The sequence below is a fragment of the Gavialis gangeticus genome, unplaced genomic scaffold, assembly GCF_001723915.1.
Source record: "Gavialis gangeticus isolate Ggan-Ray unplaced genomic scaffold, GavGan_comp1, whole genome shotgun sequence".
NCBI classification, from domain to species: Eukaryota; Metazoa; Chordata; order Crocodylia; family Gavialidae; genus Gavialis; species Gavialis gangeticus.
Window position 1 is genome coordinate 10808089 of NW_017728994.1, and position 17873 is coordinate 10825961.

Here is a 17873-nt window from a genome sequence, read left to right on the forward strand (position 1 = left end):
AACCGGTGGGGGGGGGGGGGGGGGTTGGCAGGATCAAGGAATTGACAAGTCTGGGTTGGCAGGGGCAGCAATTGTCTGTCCAGGGGCTAAAAACAGTCTGTCCAGGATAAGGAGTTAGAAAAGTGTAGCTGGGGGAGCTAGGGTGAGCAGCTGAGCTTTCCAAACACAAGGCTGTAACCCAAATGTATGCACATGGTTATTAGATCAGGTTAACCTGTTCCTGATCTAACTTAGTTCACATCCTCCATGTTCTTTAAAGGAAAGGCATTATATAAAGTATCTTACTACAAAGGGCTTGACGTTAATGATATGTAAATTTACTGAAGTTGGTAAAGTTAAATTGCATAAAGCTAACATAAAAGTTATATAAGACCCTAAGACTACATTACAGCTGCAGATAAGAAAGAGAAGGAAAAATATTTCAGATTGAAGTTAATAATAAAACGAATAAATAAGGCTCCTTGGTTTTAGGGACTAACGAGGAACTTGAGCAAGATGTACATCTCCTCCATTTGAAGTTTAAAACAGACCTTTTTCCAATACCTTAAAAATAGTACTCATTTGAACATTTCTGAGAATTCTCCTAGGACAATTTCTATGCGATAGTAAAGATCTGTATTTGTATTTTTGTGTGCATGCATATATGTAGAAGAATTCAGGAATCATTCTGGAATAAGAAAAGGGAAAGCAAGTAGTGAGGAACCGGGGACAGATTATAAGTGATTTCATTAAAACTGCTGTACTTCAAGAAGCCAGTGAGGTAAAAGGAGGTGAGAAAGAAAAAAGCAGTCAGAGACAGTTTGATGCTCAGTGAAGTGGATGCTGTGAAAAGAACAGGCTAATAGCACAGCAATTCTGAAAATAACACTGTAGTTTATCAACAGCAACTTAACATGTAGGTTATACAGTAATGTTAGCATAATTGAGACTAAAAATTATTCTACAACACTACCTTTTATTTCAAACACAGAGAGTAGCTGGCCCATATCTATCTATCTATCTATCTTAAGAAGATAAAGATTCTGAAGTGGAGGTATTCTGTTTCCACAGCAACTTTTTTATCCAGTTACCAACATGTTTTAGTATCCATTTCCCAAAATGGATACATTTGAGGTGCACAGGCTAACAGCTATTACAAAACTAAAAGTGCAATCTGGGAGTTTTGGTAAATTCTTTACTTAAAGCCATATATTTAGCTTATTATTTTCAGTTATGCCTATTATTCTCTTGTACCTGTGGAAAAATTGACACAGGCCACTAAAAATTAAAAGCCTAAATAAAAGACCTGGATCAAGCTTTCAAAAGAGGGCCTGGAACTAGACTAGATTTTTTACAAAAGTGCGTGTATTCAACAGCTCCCACAAAAATCAATAGGTGTTGCTGTTTGCTCAGAAGTCTAACACTCAGGCACCGATTTAGGGGTCTAAGTAGGGATTTATAAATCTATCTTATTATCCATTTTTTAAACCTTGACTTTTCCATTAAGCATCTATAATAGCAAATGGCTGGAGACACGTTTTTAGAAGTTTTTGTCTAATTTTCATACAATTTATGCTGCACCCAAGAGGACTACTGCTATACCTATGAACTTCTCGGGGACAGTAACTGTTAGTTGTAACAACAGGAAAAGTAATTACGTGCAGAAGGAAACAGACAATTAAAAGAGTTAACTATATTTTGTTGTTGCACATTTTACAGTCTAAACCTTAGTGCTGGTCTAAATCCAAAGTTACCAATATATATATTACTGTACATTAGCAATATACATACACACATATAACACACACACACACACACTTTATAAGTTCTCAAAAGTAAAAAAGGCTTGTGTCATATTAAGGGCAATAAGATGAGGTCCAAGTAATAAAAAAGTTCCTTTATTCTTTAAAATTATTTTTCCTCTAACATTGGCTATTATCGCTTTAATGCTTCCAGAATTTTGCAAGTACCAAAATAGAACCAAAAACAAAAAGTCTTTACTGCTTTCTACCGTTATAGGCAACTATGTGCTAGGGCTTCAAAATTTACAGAACAAAGTTGTGTAACCGATATTACACAATTGCTACCCTAAAGGTCAGATAATCAAGTCACAGATCACTGCACTATTTACTTAAAAGCTGTTATTGTAAAACTGGGAGAAAAAGTGAGAAACAACAGGAACAACTTTCAGAAAGATAGTATAAGAGGCAGATGCTCTGAAATAGAGAAATAAGCTTTCTTCAGGATGTAGAAAAGACAAGAAGAATCCATGTATTTAAGTGGTAGATGAATATTTAAGCCATGAAGGAAACAGAAATAATGTTTTGAATGAGGCTGTCATTGGAAATTTATCTTGCAGCTACAATTAATATTACATTTATTCAATTATTTGCTCATGGCCTAAAGAAAATCATCTAAAATTAGTCAATCAGGTACTAAATTTAAAAAAAAATTCCAATGTAAGGATAAAAATTGTCTGAACTAGTACCCATTCCTAAAATAATAATAGAAGTATTGAGCATATCCATAAGTGAAGGCAGAAGACAACAACAGATTATACAACAGAGGAGATTTAAAAATAACAAACATTAATTTTCCAGTATGAAGAAATAGTTAGACCCAGTTCCTCACTTGATGGTTAGATATTAAGGTAAGAGATCCCACAAGCCATGGAGGAGCCCTACCACTTTCTCATTGAAGAGACTTTGCCCTATTGCTTCTTCCTTGATTAAGCCCCTTGATTAAATCTAATAATTCCCTTGAGTTTTTAGAGCCTTCTTTTCTGGGGTTGTGGTAGGATTATCTATGTTACCTTTTCTTAGTTCAAAGGGAACTTTCCTACAGGGTCTTTTGACTTGCACAGACTTGTCTGCATCAATAAATTGACTGAAATAGTCTTTATTGAATAAACAATTCTAGAATTGTTCCTTAGGCCCATGAGAATAGGGAACTATTCAATTTGGGTTCGGATCTGGCCAGTTCAGATGCCAGCGAATCAATTCGGAGCTCCGAATCAGTTTCCTGCTTTGATTCAGCCAGATCGGCTCCAAAGCTTTGGACCCCATTCGGCCATAGGGTATAATGGGGAATCAATTAATATCTATAACTTTGTCGTCTTTTGGCTGATTCTCATGAAACTTGCAGGGACGGTAGCCTCTACTGAGAGCATGAAGCATGCCATGTTTCAAGGTGATAGGTGCAGAGGTGTCTGGGAAACTGCACCCCAAATTTCTGAAAGCAAAACTCATGTCGTGTGTATGTTAAGCCAGAGTAGGGTGAAAACTGCAGAGATGGTGGCTCTTACTGAGGCCATGAATTCTGCCAACTTTCAAGGAGATAGGTGCAGGAGTCTGGGGGAAACTGCACCTCTAGCTGCTGACAGGCAAAACTCATGACATGGGTGCTTATGCAACTGTGCCCATCTTGGGCCATGGGGGTGGGGGGGAACTTCTGCAGTATATGAAGTGAGTATTAAAAAATATGCATTATATTACTGTAAAGTACTTGGAAATGTCAAGTGAGCAAACTTCTAGCGAAGTGACCTGAAATTTTAGCTTTAGGTTGGGCTGAAGACATGGTCTCTCTCTAGCACCTTTAAAATTTCTGACTGGATGCAAACGGGGGTGAGCGGAGGAGAAGGAGAGGGAGAAGGAGAAGGAGAATCCTTAAAGTTAAAGTAGTAGTTACTCAAACTGTTGAGTGAAGCTTGGGTTCAATATTTTTTAAATGCAAATTAGTCTGTTTACCCAAGTTAAAATTTCCAAATGGATAAAAATAAACTGGATTCTGTGATTTACAGACAAAATCAGATCATATGGAACAACAGATACTTGATATCATCAACACCATCTCTCCAACAATGCAGAATGACTTACTATTTTCCTTTTCCTTTTTTGTACTTCCCTCTGTCCTTCCTCCCAGACCACACCTTAAAAGGCACAAATGGAATACCCAAATAATAACTATGGAGCAAATCCTGAATGGGACAGTAAGGTAAGCAGAACTCCCCTCTTTCTTGGTATGAATTGTTAAATTATTTTAAACATAATTGAAAGAATGAGAACCAAATTCTGTTCTGCCTATTTGCTATGTAAGTGGACTTAGGTGCATAAGTGTGATTCTAGTTCACTCTCTTCTAAGTCATAAATCCACTTATGTGTTCTGGGAACTGCATGCTAATGAAACACAGAAATATAAATGCCATTTAAATATTATATTGCATGTATGCAACTGCCAAATAATGAGCACCTTACTAGATACTTGATCCAACTTACTAACGGACAAAGTTATTGGGTTGTTTCAGGACTTACAGGAAGAGGCTTCTTGGGCTGTCTTGTTCATCCTTCTTTGCTAATGCAGGATTGATCCCTGTTATCTAGTGATTTGTCTACTCTATTTTTAAATTATTCAAATAATGGGGCCTCCATCACTTCCCTTGGTATGCTGTTCTATAATGTAATAGATCCAGCCATTAGAAAATTGCTCAAGATAAGGCACAATCAATGGCATACATTTTTGTTTTAAACTGCGTTAGATATTTACCATCAAACACTTTTTATGGTTTCAAATCAGACTTATAAAGGGTTTTGCTTTTATTTTTATTTTTGGACATGACTATTAGGAATGCCAAATCAATGTATTTTACCATAAAGAAGCCAATAGAATATGTAATAATACCAAGTACCTTCCATATGTAAATCTCAAAGCACTTTGCAAAGATGGGCACCATATGCCATTTTATATGATGTGAAAACTGAAGGCTGAAGAAGGGAAATGACTCACCAAAAGTTACCCAATGAGCCAGCACAGAGCTAAGAATAGAACCCAGGTCTCCTGAGTAAGTCAAGTGCTCTATCAACTATGCCAAGCAGCCTTCCATTGACCTATGGCAATGGTTTATTGTGAGCCACTACAGACCACATACTACACACAAATGCATAATTGTAAGCATTTTAAAATTAAATTGATTATTCAATAATTAGTACTGTGATGGCTATTAATATAGTCTCACAACAGCATCTTGCTGCTACAGACAATCCTTTACTGGTGTAAATAAGGAAAGATCCATCAGTTAGTGGATCTACATGTAGTTGTGCCAAAGGAGAGAGCCACAAGTGGAGGTATTTCCAATTTTGATGAGACTGATCATAGTGTGAACTATGATATAAGGGAATGGATATGTCCTTTCAATAATGTTAGGAAAACAAACAAAGCTTTGTGTTTTTGTTACAGAAAACTGAATCTAAAGAGAGACTGTGAAATAAAAGCAAGCTGTGTTTTTGTTATCATGTAACTTCCCCTTCTACACATACTCACTTGTCCATTCCTATTTCTTCCCTTATATCTTTCCAACTGCATTACATCACCTTATCTTCAACCTTGATCATTTCCTTTTACTTACCACATTTCTTTCCTATGATTATCAGTCTTCTTACTTTTTATAGATTTGAGTTCAACTCGGAGTTCTTAGCAGTCCAAATTACCATAACGACCTAGATCCTTGTTAAAACACTCAAGTCAGGGGTATCTACACACTTCTTACAGGGTCCTGCAAGTCATTACAAAAACAGCTCCCACTGAAGCAATCAGCAGTTGCAGCTGCTCTATAGGTCTAGGGAGAGACATTACACATAAACCAGTTGAAGTGATCAGAAACTGGTTTAAACCTGTAACAGAGCAGATGTTCAATGCACATAAACCAGTTTCAAAATGGCTCAAACCAGTTTGAGATAAACCTGATTGAATGTAGTATCAGACTTAACTGATTTGGCTCAAACCAGTTTATGCAATGTCTGTCCCAGACCCCTTCCTAGTTTTACTTAAACCAGGAATCCCCCAGCACCCCAAATGCTTTGCAGCCCTGGGCAGGCTATCTGCTCCATGCTAGCAGGGCTGACCCTGCCCCTCTGCTCTCTGGCTGGAGCTCTGGCAAAGATGGCAGGTACAGCAGCATCTGCCTGGTTTCCTCCTGCTCCCTGCCGCCCCCCCCCCCCACATGGATGGTAGCCAACATGTGGTATGCTAGCTAATGCTGAGAGGTGTCTGCGTAAGGGAGACAGGACGGCGTCCACTTAGAGTTTTTTGGAGTTAATCAACAGTTAGCTGGTAACATCCCTCCATTCCTTCCTTGGAAAAAGCTGTTTAAGAAAAGCTTGAAGTAATGAGAAGTTTTTGTTTTCTGATGGGCTGATAAGTGCTATCAACTCCCTGTGCAACTCCCTGCTGTGCAATGAAATGCTCTGTTATCAATTCCCTGCTGGTGCCAGGAAACCTCCTTAATCAGAGTGTCCTGCTGGGGCCTGGCCACACCGTCCCTCAGCTCAGCATATTGGAAGGGAAGGGTGGGCTGCTCCAGCACCCCCTGGCTTCTAGCTTAAGCCACTGCAGGCACGTGCCCGCATTTCTTCAGTCCAGAGGGGATGCCTGCTAGGTTTCAAACCAGTTTAGCCTAGCCAGGTTAAACTAACCTGAAAGATTGAATCAATTCAGGCTCAGGCTCAGGCTTTTTGAATGTCTGTCCCTAGCCTAGGAGATGCCTTGCACCTCACATTATTAGGCCCTCAGAGTCTCACATACTCTACTCTCTCAAAGCCACGATTGTGCAAGTGGTATACAAGATTGTTCACTTCAGCCCAACTTAGTCTTTGGAGGATTAGGATATCTCCCAGTTCCTGCCTTTTCTCTTTCCAGCGTCCTCTTAAGAACAGCTTTTTCCAAAAACCCTAATTCTCCTTAAACAACAAGTTCCTGTCACTTACCTTTCCTGGACTGTTATATTGCATATATTATCTCTTCTAAAGTGTGTACTCTTTGGGACAGGAAATACATTTCTATAATAGATAAGTGCTGGTTGTCTGTGTTTTTATTTCATTATTTTTAAGTATAATTTTATAGTATATTTTTTTAAACAGAAACATCAGAGTATATTGCATCTAAAGTATTTTAAAATTGCTTTTGAAGTAGTATTTATTGAAGAATAATGGCCAAGATGCTATCCTGTCATGTACACTGCAATCACAAACAGAATTACAGCTGTGGGGGAGGGGAATGTATTATAAAAGGCAAATGTTAGAATGTTAAGAGATTGTTAGGAAATCTCTAGTTAAATTGGTCTAATGCAAGATTTTTAATTAATTAGATATAGTCTTATAGTATCTTCTTTGCGGGATTGTCATTAAAAAAAAGGAAAACAAACAAGCCCCCTAATAAATCCACAGCCAACAAAAACCTCACAACATGCAATTTAAATATTCCACTGAAGTGATGTATTTTTTTTGTAATCTAGCACATTTCAGCCTAAAACTCTCCTCCATAATAATCTCTTTATTACAAAATTTTTTCCTAAATCCATACTTCATCTTTCAATTTGATTGGTCAAGACATAGCAGCCAATAATGTTGCTGAAAAGTCAGGATTAATGTATTAATTGTCCTTAGAACTGAATATAATGCCGTTTGAGTTCCCAGATTACACACTGTATGCCAGCCACTTATAGAGTAAGAGGAGCCTTTATTCAACAGCTCCTAGGATAGGGTTTTCAGATGTTTATAAGCAAAATGAATGGCATGGTACCACCTCTAACTGGCTCAGTAAGGCATAGGCAAGACAGACTACTTAGTCAGATGCTAACATGCATAGATGCACTTCACAAAAGCTAAGATGTGGCTGGAGACAAATCCCTACTTCTGCTACAAAGAGGAGCAAGACCTCATCCAACACATGTAAATACTAAGTTTATCACACTTTATTGTGGATAAAGAAAGGATTTAGGGGGGCAATATTTCATTGGACCAATTGTATAGTAGGGATAAAGTTTGAATGCAAAGCTTTTTCTTGTGTATCCAATTCAGATGACACAAACCATATGCTCAGGATTGATGAATGACTGATTAGATTTCATGACAGAGTGTAACTGGCATACAATATACTGAGGTGTGGATGATGAAATGGTAATCCCTTCAGTTGACCAGAATTTTTTTTAAAGAAACAATTACAACACTAGGATATATTTTAATATGTACTGCTCTTAACTGCCAGTCTTTTATGTTGGGCCTAACACATGCCAAAACCCTAAATCCCTTAAGAATGCTGCATAGCATGCAAGGTACTTCTAAAATGATCTATTACAGAACATGCTATACAGTTAAGAGTTGGCGAAAGAGGCAGTGATTCTACCCTCTGTTTATCTAGACTAGAACTAAGTGACACTTGCCTGTAGGCAAGTAATCCAGAGAAAAAATGTCAATGAGCAAAGTCTAACCCCTAATGCTGCCAAGTGGACCAAGTGAGGGACATCTGTCTCCAAGTCCCAGCTAAATTGAATTGCCAGAAATATTTCTGACAACTCTTGGCATGGAATTATAGTAAGAACGCATCACTGCTCATCTAATCACTTCCAATCCCCAGAGGGCATCATTCACCTTTAACGCTGACAGCAAGTACCACCATCTTTCCCAACACAGAAACAACAGCCCTAAGTGCTCAGATCATCATCTCATTAACACAAGTCATCTTCTGTATCTTGTATTGTTTGCAGTGTTATCACAAATGATTCTCAGTGTGAATAATTAGGGAGCCCTAAACCCAAAGTCTCTATTCCTGTAAGTCAGAACACTACTCTGCGCCAAAAGTATACTGTACCCAAAAAGCTGATTGCTGTAGCAAGTTATCTCTATAATGACCACAAGAACCAGACCCTAGGCAAGTTTTTCATGCAAGCACAGAGTCCTCGTTTAAAAACAAAAGTATGTGAATTCTGCATTGCTGTTTTCTTCTCCAAAATAATTACTAATAAAAACTGCTTGGCATATGTTCAGGTGCCCTATTCAAATTAGGTAATTTGCCAAATTAAAAAGCACCACTAGTTTTCCAACCTCCTGTCTTTGGACTGATTGGTTATGTCATAAATGAAGAAAAATATGTTACAAATAAACAACAAGCCTTTCAAAATGTACTAAACCTTTTCTTAGTATAGCATTTTATGGTAAGGAAACAGTCTCGGTGCAAGTATAGGGAAATAGGTACTTAGCAGAATAATTATGAAACCACCTCCAGACTAAGCCAGAAGCACTAAAATTTCATTAGGATAATCCACCCAGCAGACACAAGTATAGGGTGGTGTGGGGCCCAGGGCAAATCAGCCTGTGCGAGGCCCCTTTAACACTGTGAGGGGTGGGGTCATGGCCACTCTGCCCAGCTCTGTGCGGCCCTTCAAAGTATGGGGCCTGGGGCGGTCACCCCGATTTGCCTCCCCCCTCGTCTGCAAGGGACAGCTCTACCACCCAGTTAAGTTTCCTGCTCCATTGAGCCTTGTCATTGCAATCTTTATCATTAATACTATGAAATGAAAAATGACCATACAGTTTTGATACAGCTTAACTCCACAAGGTTTAAATAAAAATCCTATTTTCCTACTGCAGTCATTCATAGATTTAAAGACGGAAATAATTCTCAACCCCAGAAAGTTTTACCCCTAAAAAAATCAGTAACAAAAACCACAATGCTGAAGAACCCTATTAGAAGCCTGTCTTCAGTAGCTATTACTCACACATTTTGTAAGTTAAACTACTGGAATAACTTAGTCCTACTTTAGTTGTGGCTCCATGTACTTTCTATGTTAACACACAGGGCATTTCATGTAACACCTCCCACTTTGTTAATATTTAGAGTGTCATCTAGTTACTTAGAAGCAGAGATACTTAAGGTTACAATAGTCAGCCATTTTCAGTACATCATAGAAAACACCATTTTCAGCTATTTTCATTACATTCCTGTTTGTATTTGGAAACTGCAGTTCCTAGGTACCTTGCATGTTTTCTAAATCATTTCCCAACCACAAAAAAAGAATTAATCTTTCTTATTCCAGTGAGGCAGACCACCAAAACAATCCATGAGAATAGCCCTATCTTACGTCAACCGCTTGCTTTACAGGTTCTGACATCAATGAGAATGATCAGATTTGTAACAGAAGTGCTTTGCTATTAACACTAATTTAATATAGTTTTCTGTTACACAGTGCTATAGCCCCTCTGTCTGGTAACTACCAGTAATCAAGCCTTATCGTGTAATAGCTTAAATCCTGAGGTCTAGAATAATGATGTTGTGAAACAACAAACATGGACTTAATTAAATTATATTGTTGTAACAGACATTTAAAAATACCACCCATCATCTTTAAAGTTTAAGAGACTTTTCATATATGCAGCACTTTTGAAAAGCCAATGCTAACACATTTCTGACAGAAAATAACAGGCAAACAATTTATAGAGTATTACGCAACTATCTTCTTGTATTTTACTGATGTAACAAAACCAAGCTTCGTTCTGTGTGTATGATTTAAAAGCAACGTACAAAAACTCCACAAGAGATGCTTAGCTATAGATAGGCAAGAGACAACTGCAGCATACAATATACTACAGAGTAAAATTTCTGTGTATTGGAGAAAAGGATGCTGATATTTTCATTACAGCACTCAACACAAGAAAACATCACCAGTGGGAACTGAATTTCTTTAAATAATTCTACCAGGCACCTTAAACCTATCCAATTAAAATAAAAATGCACATTTCAAGTAGAGTCTACATTAAAACTAACATTGTTATATATGCAAGTAGGATTGTGTGTTTATACACTCATACATGAAGATATATGAGCTCTCCCAAAAGCACTTATGCAAATTAAGACTCTGATCCTGCAAATATGTAAGCATTCAGGTATATTTGAGGCAAATGACTCTATTCACATACCAAGTTGCAGGCATGGTACTTATATCAATCTCACTACAAAAGCTAAATTGAAAGATTTAATATTATTTCCAGATCAGCCACAAATGTCTATAGAACACTGACTGTATAATACCATTTGAGATCCATAGTTTGCAGTCACTAGATGCTTTTATAAGATGTCTGTTCAAGGGACAACTAAATGTTAATTCATTTTCTGCAACCTAAGAACACCTACTTTTTTCACCCACATATAAGCCAAGTTCAAGCACTACTTATTTGTCCTGCATCAATCATAAAAGTGTAAAATGCAAACAGAAGCGGGGGGGGGAGGGGTTACATAAATAGGCAGCATAAGAACAGAGAGGAGCAGAAGAATAAAAAAATGTATCTGTAAAACCCGAAGTGGAGAGGTGTGTAACGTGTTGCATCAATTCTATCATGGTTTGAGTGGGAGCATCTAGATTTCAATCCAACTAAAGCCATATCCTATCTACCTATTCATATACTTATCTAGTAATATCTTTTAGTTGTGCCCATCTGGGAAAATCCTAGCTAATATTCCTTTGGAAAATTAAAGTTTAATGAATACAAAACTACAAACCACCTCTTGAAATATAGGGGTAGGAGTGGGACTGGGGGGGGCGTGTTTGCATTTTATAGGTCTGCAGTAGTAGGCCTAAATTTTGATTTGTAATGACACCTAATACCATGTAAATAGTGTCTGCATTTGAATAGTTTGTACACCTCTATTTGGCCATAAAAAACATTTTAAATACCCCTTGAATAAGTAGCATCCATAGTGCAATATAACATAAGAAACAAATTTAGTTTAAAAACCTAAAGTTTGTTTTTCTATGTCTGCTTATATAAATACACCTGTGTTGTTAAATGCACCTTTACTACACATACTGTGGAAATCAGCAGTATATTAGCAATTGACAGTCAATGCTTAGACCTTAGCTATGCCCCTAATGTTTTTTTGTGCAGAAAAGCTGAGAATGTCTTTACATGAATAAATCTGCTCTTCCCTGCTGAACCCAGCTTTGCCTGAAAAAGGAGAATGCAATTAAACACCTGGTAATCCCCTTGAGGACAGTGAAAGAGAAAATGAATAAGGATTTCTCTCTACTTTCCCCTTGCTTTTCTTTGAATTTTCCTATTTGTTCCTCTTGAGCATGTTTCACCGGAAGAACCTAGAAACCTAGTGAAGATAGAGGAAAACTCCTGCAATTCCCCCTCTTCTCTCCAAAAAACTTGTCCTCCCATTTGTGTTCACTGCCTCCAACTGATTAACAATTCCACTTGAATTGTTATGCTTCCTTTGCAGGATATGAACATACTCACCACTTTCAACACTTTGAATATTCCTCCTGTGAAAGAGCTTGTTTCCTCCCCTCATGTTCTTTGCTTGACAATATGGAGAAGCATGACATCTAAACTTATCATTACCTTCCAGGTGTGTAAGTTTGCATCTGGGAGATGGGTAATACAGATTACGGATTTGTCTGCCTGAGAGTGAGGCCTCAGTAAAGGGCATTCTGGGAAATGTAGTCCTAAACTTTGAGAAAGGGCCCCCTCGGCTTTGTAAGGGAAGGTAGATGGAAAAACCACCTCCCTCTACTGTATTTAATAGGTCAAAAGATAAGTTGCTAGCATGGTACAAATTGGCATGGTGCTTTGTTGGACAGTCTTTAGTTCTCCAACTTTCATTTTCTGACTGTATATCATCTTCATATTTTGTAATGAAAAAAAATACACTTCTCAGTTTATGAAGATCTCAATAGTAATTGGTGAACAAAGTTCCTCCACCTGTCTTGTAGAGGGACAAAACAGGAATGAAAATGACAAACAAAAAAAGTGGGCACTCAACCTAAATTGCATGCTCTATCTTGGCCACAAATACAACCAGCTGCAAGGCCTACCAAGAATAGATGGTAAGTACACAAACACAGCTGTTTTTGAGGAGCTTTGTTGCAAAGCTATGCAATGCAATAATTTCATAGAAGGATATGAGGTATTAAGAAAAAAAATCCATAAAAGTATGCAATCACTAGTCCACACATGATAAGTTCACTGACTCAAACGCCTATAACCACGTTCCATTAAAGCTTCCATTATTTTTATTGATAAGTTCCTCCCCCCACCCAATTTCAGTGATGTTTTATATTGTATTTCCAAATAAGCCATTAGTCAAAGTTATTCAACAGCACATTGTGTAGAAGCAACATGAAACACCTCTTGGAAGCCAAAATACTAAATAGAAGGGTAAATCCGAACCCATAAGTGTCTTACTTGTTGGATATTTCAGTGGATCATGTAATATCTAATCACATGTCCTGCAACTACTACAAGGCATAGAGTAGGAAGAGACAGGTGTTTGCCTTAATTTTGAATTTTAATATTGTGTGTGCTTAGGAGAGACCATTGCCATTGTGTTAGGGTAATATTTTGTGATGAATCATTACTTTAATAAGAGCATTGTGTGTCAGCACATAGGAAATATATTGTTTGTAGAGTTGCTAATAGAAATAATTATGCTTAGAAACAAGAAGTGGAAATCTTCACTTGTACCAGAGATCTCCGGGTAGGGCAAAATAATGAATAGTTCTGAATGGCAAGGAAAAGTCATCAAGATTAAAAGGCTGCACAGAATTGTTTGAAACATTCCCCCCTCTTTTTTTTTTTTTGTATAATTTAAAATTAACATACTTATAGGCATTTCTTTAAACATCTCAATGTACTGTTATGAACAGTAGTAATTAGAAACTGTCTATAAACACAAAATGAAAATGACAGGTCTAATACTATCCAAATTGATTGAAACAGAAAAAACAAAACAAAAAAAAGCATGCAAAGAATGCAAATCAAATTAGATTTATTTCAAAATTACTTCCATTACTTATTATTAGTGTGCCTAGTCCTTAAGAATATGGTTTGTTTGGTTTTTTTACTGGGTTACTGGTTGAGAAAAATGTCTAAATAATAGATCTCAGGGTTTAGCACCATGCCCAACACCATAGCAAGAGAAATTTCATATCGTTTTTGTTGAAGAGCCTCCAATTCCATTTCCTGAATGCCATCCTCATTCTGAAAAATAGTACATCAGTAAAACACACAGATTTTACCAAAATGTCATTGATGGTGAAAGTTCACCTGCTAGGTTTATTACTTGAACTGACACTGTGCGTGACAAGCAGATAAATGACATATATTGCATAATTGATTAAAGCAGAAAAAGAGTCTCATAATCCCATACTAGGGCCAAAGGAAATCAAGATATGCTCAAGTTGCAGTCTGTACTCATAAAAAGAAACTCTCAATTGGATTTCACAAAAGGTATTGATTAAGAGTTCTGTAACATCTCTCTGCTTTGTTATTAGGCATTATTTGAGCCAGAGCTGAAGTCTTCTATGTTGACCTGTGCTCATTTGAAAACTTTGTGCCTTCTCTTCTAATTTCAAAGCTGAATTCATGTATGACTTTTATAAGTACAAGTACAATATTTCAGTGATAACATTACTGAGAAACACAAAATACCATGAAAAAATGCAGATTGGAAAAATCAGGATGCAACACTTCAGAAATGAAACCAAGCACTTGATAAAAATAAGCCTTGTCGATGTTTCAGTACGTAGGTTCCTTTAACCTACAAGTTACACAATTATCTTGGATCAAAGATTGATTTTTACTGAACAAAGATATCCATTCTGAAATGGAATGGGTGTCATGCATGTGTGTGAGAAAGACAAAATTGATGGAAAACTAGCTTAGTCAAAACCTGAAGGATCCTTATGGAGAACTTTCAAAACAGCCAATAGATAGCTTGTCTATGAGCAAAACAACCAAGAGTTATTTTCAGCATACTCACCCTCAAATTTAGAGATTTCACATTTCCTCAGATGAACACACACAGAAAGAAAAGACTGTACCCAACACACAGATCAGGTAGGCATAAATCCAGCTTTCTGAAGAAATAAATCTAGATTTGCCTTCTGTTTTCCAAGTGACATTTCCAGCCCAATATTCCCACAGACAGAAATGATTTAATAAACTGCAACATAAAGCAACCTGAATAGAGGTCCACTTATACTTGTGCTGTTGCATCTGTAACTGTGTGTGTCTAAACTGTGAAGTGCTAAATAATCTGTGGCCCCTGCCTACACGCGTGCCTTTCCGAGGTAGAGCATCACAAAGGGTCTGCACTGTCTTGAAAGCCAGGGCACCAGCCTTGTCATATTGTATTTGTATTCACATGATACAGTGGGGATCCATGACTTTCATTTCAATAGCAGCTGGAGCAATAGGCAGAGAAGAAGCAGGCAGCTCAGCCTGGAAACTGAAGCTGAGATCTTTTTAAAGAGGCTCCTTTTCTCTCCAGACCTGTTAGTCACCAGCACCAAAACGAGTGGCAGAAGCAGCTATTTGGTTGTAGGGTCACACTATGTCAGCAATTCATGAAAGAAAAATGACATTTTCTTTTCCCTCACCCCAGCCCCAAGTTGATACTGCAGCCTCAGAGAACAGATTACAGGCAGCAGGAAAGTACAGCTGTGGGCCATTAAAAAAAATCCACATGCCCTATAAATTCAAATCCCTTTTTTAATGTAATCTATTTTATCTTCTGTTGGTGATCATCTGTGCTCAGTGTGTTCAAACAGGGTCATTTTTTTTTTTAGCTGGATCTGCACTTCTTGCCGTTCACACTCTAAGGGAGCTGTATTTAGGGACTGGAAACACCCAGGTCTAAGTGGTTGGAGCCATCTACCTATAACAAGCCCTGCTTACAACTGCATGCTGTTCTTGACACCATTTCCAACAGTCTTGAGCCAGGGTGAAGGATCCTGTTTAGTATTAATCAAGCTCTACCTTCTCTGCAGAAAGCATTGCATGGAGAGGCTACATTTGGAGTGAACTACTCTTTAAAGAGTCCCCCCGCCCCAATAAAAACAGAACAACCCCTAGGACAAAGAGACAAAAACTAAACTACCAGGTAGCATTTAAATATGGGCAGGATCCCATGTAGCAAGCCCTAAGCATGCAGCATTTCAGCTCCACAGAAGTCGATGCAGTTTGAAGTGCTACTAAAAGAATTGATCATTGGGGCACAGGATACAAAGGAGAGGGGGAAGTGGCTATTTTATATGCAGCCCCATATGCAGGGGAGGAGGAGAGGGGCATCCTTTCCACGGGTTTCCCTCCCACTTCATTCCTCTGATTGTCTTTCACCAAGCGAAGCAGGCTTTGAGGGCAGGTCCCTCTCGCCTACCTTTGGCAAACAAGGCGATCTCGCTTCCCTTCCATTTCCCCCCGGCCTCCGCCCCCTCCCAATTTACTAATTTTCACGCTGTGCAGATGAACGCTTCACCTCGGGGCTTCGCGGCAAATGTATGTCAGAAAGAAAAATAAAGTTTCAAGCACTAACTACCCCGATCCTCCGCAGATCAGCATGCAAAGGGGGAGCCCTGGGCTGTCGCAACCGATTCACATGGTAACAATCAATTGAACTGACGTTCCCAGCAGAAGTCACTAAGAGTGACTGGAGGACACCCAGGTCCTGGCTGCCCGTGCTGCACCCGGGAAAGCACACCAGGCTCTAATCCGGTACAATTCACCGTGCACAAGTTGTGCTGTGTTTGTCCTAGATAACCTTCACGGGAGGCTAGATGTACCCGATCCACATTCATTAAAAGCAGACACCTCAGGCGTGTGTTTTGGTGGGTGGAAAGAGCCAGCCCCCAAGCAGGGCAATGCAGCAGCCCCCTGTTTCTAAAAGCCAGTCACCCATGGCAAGAAGACGCGGGGTTGTGGCTGGCAGAGCACGGAGAGAGGGGACTGGATCCTGCTCCACTGTTTGTGCATATTCATGGCATGCTCTCGTTTTCCTTGCACATGGGATTGACAGGCATTATTCTCACCAGCCACGGAGCCAAGGGAAGTAGAGATTTTTTTTTAAATCACATTTTGTCTTAAAAGAATGGGAAGGGGCGGGGGAAAAGAAAAAGACAGACAGACCATGGTACCACTGCCCACGGAGGCAAAAGAAAAACGCCCATTGTCCTCCAGCCCATGGATGTGACAATCTTCAACCCTCGATCTTCCACCTAACTTCATCTCAGCAGCCCCCGAATCGATGGCAGCCCCTTGCCCAAATGCAGGGTCCTCGCTCATTCCTACTGGCGGCTGATTTATTAACATCCCTTATTTACCTTCTTGGACCGACATGGGTGGGGAGGGGGGGAGGGACTGCTGCTTCCCCTTAAAATACAGCGAGCTACCTCCATCTCAAATGGCTGCTACTGTCTCAACATCCATTACACCAACAGAGAACCTGCCTGAGGGGGAGGGGGAGAAGAAGAAGAAGAAGAAGAAAAAAAAAAAGAGGCAGAAACTTGATCCCAGAGCTCCCCGGCATTTCTGCAATGGCAGCAATCGCATTGCAAGCCCCTTCCATCAGCAGCCCAGGCTCCTGGCACCATGCAGGAGAAGCCACCAGGGGTGGGGTGGGGTGGGTGGCGGCCCGGAGGTGCCCAGGGGCAGGGGAGCCGTGCCTTTACTTACGGGATTTGGGGGTAGTGCTAGTTTCTGGCGCGGTGGTGGTGGACTCCTGGAAGGGAGATAAGGTCCAGGACGGAGCAGAATCGTGGACATAGATCTTATAGGAGGAGGTAGCGTATGCCGCAGTGGGCCAGATGGGCACCGGCGGGGTGCTGGGGGTCCCGGGCAGCGGGCGGGAGGTCAGGATGGTGGTGCTGAAGGGAACAGTGGTGGAGAGGACAGTCGGGGGGGCCGCTGTGTGCCGCACAGTGGTGGATCTCGGGCTGGCCCGCATGGGCACCCGGGTGCCCGGGAAGCGGGTGGGCGCCCTGGTCATGGTGGTTAAGCGGGTGCTGATCCGGTTGGGTGTCCTTGAGGTGGCGGCGGCGGCCGTGGTGGTCTCCATGCTCTTGGGTGGGGTGGTCGGCTTGGAAAGGAAGAAAGGGTCCTGCCCGATCCCTTTGGAATCCATCAGCTCGTTGGGGACGTAATCCTTGACCGAGCCCACCACGATCCACTTGAGCAGCATGAGGCTGAGCCCCAGGCCGATGAAGCCGATGAAGAGCGGCACCACGCACAGCCACGTCTGCTGCCGGTTCCACACGATGCAGTCGCTACATCGCAGCTCCCGCGGGG

General features: G+C 39.9%; 1 protein-coding gene across 1 annotated transcript in view; it reads right to left on the reverse strand.

Moving 5' to 3' along the window:
- Window positions 1–17864, reverse strand: part of LOC109287131 (pro-neuregulin-3, membrane-bound isoform-like) — a 583785-nt gene extending 565921 nt beyond the window's left edge. The window contains exon 1 of the mRNA XM_019502095.1: window positions 17262–17864. Coding sequence (XP_019357640.1) covers window positions 17262–17766 — 505 coding nt within the window. The 5' untranslated portion in view covers window positions 17767–17864. The remainder of the gene's footprint in view (window positions 1–17261) is intronic.
- Window positions 17865–17873: the final 9 nt, after the last annotated feature.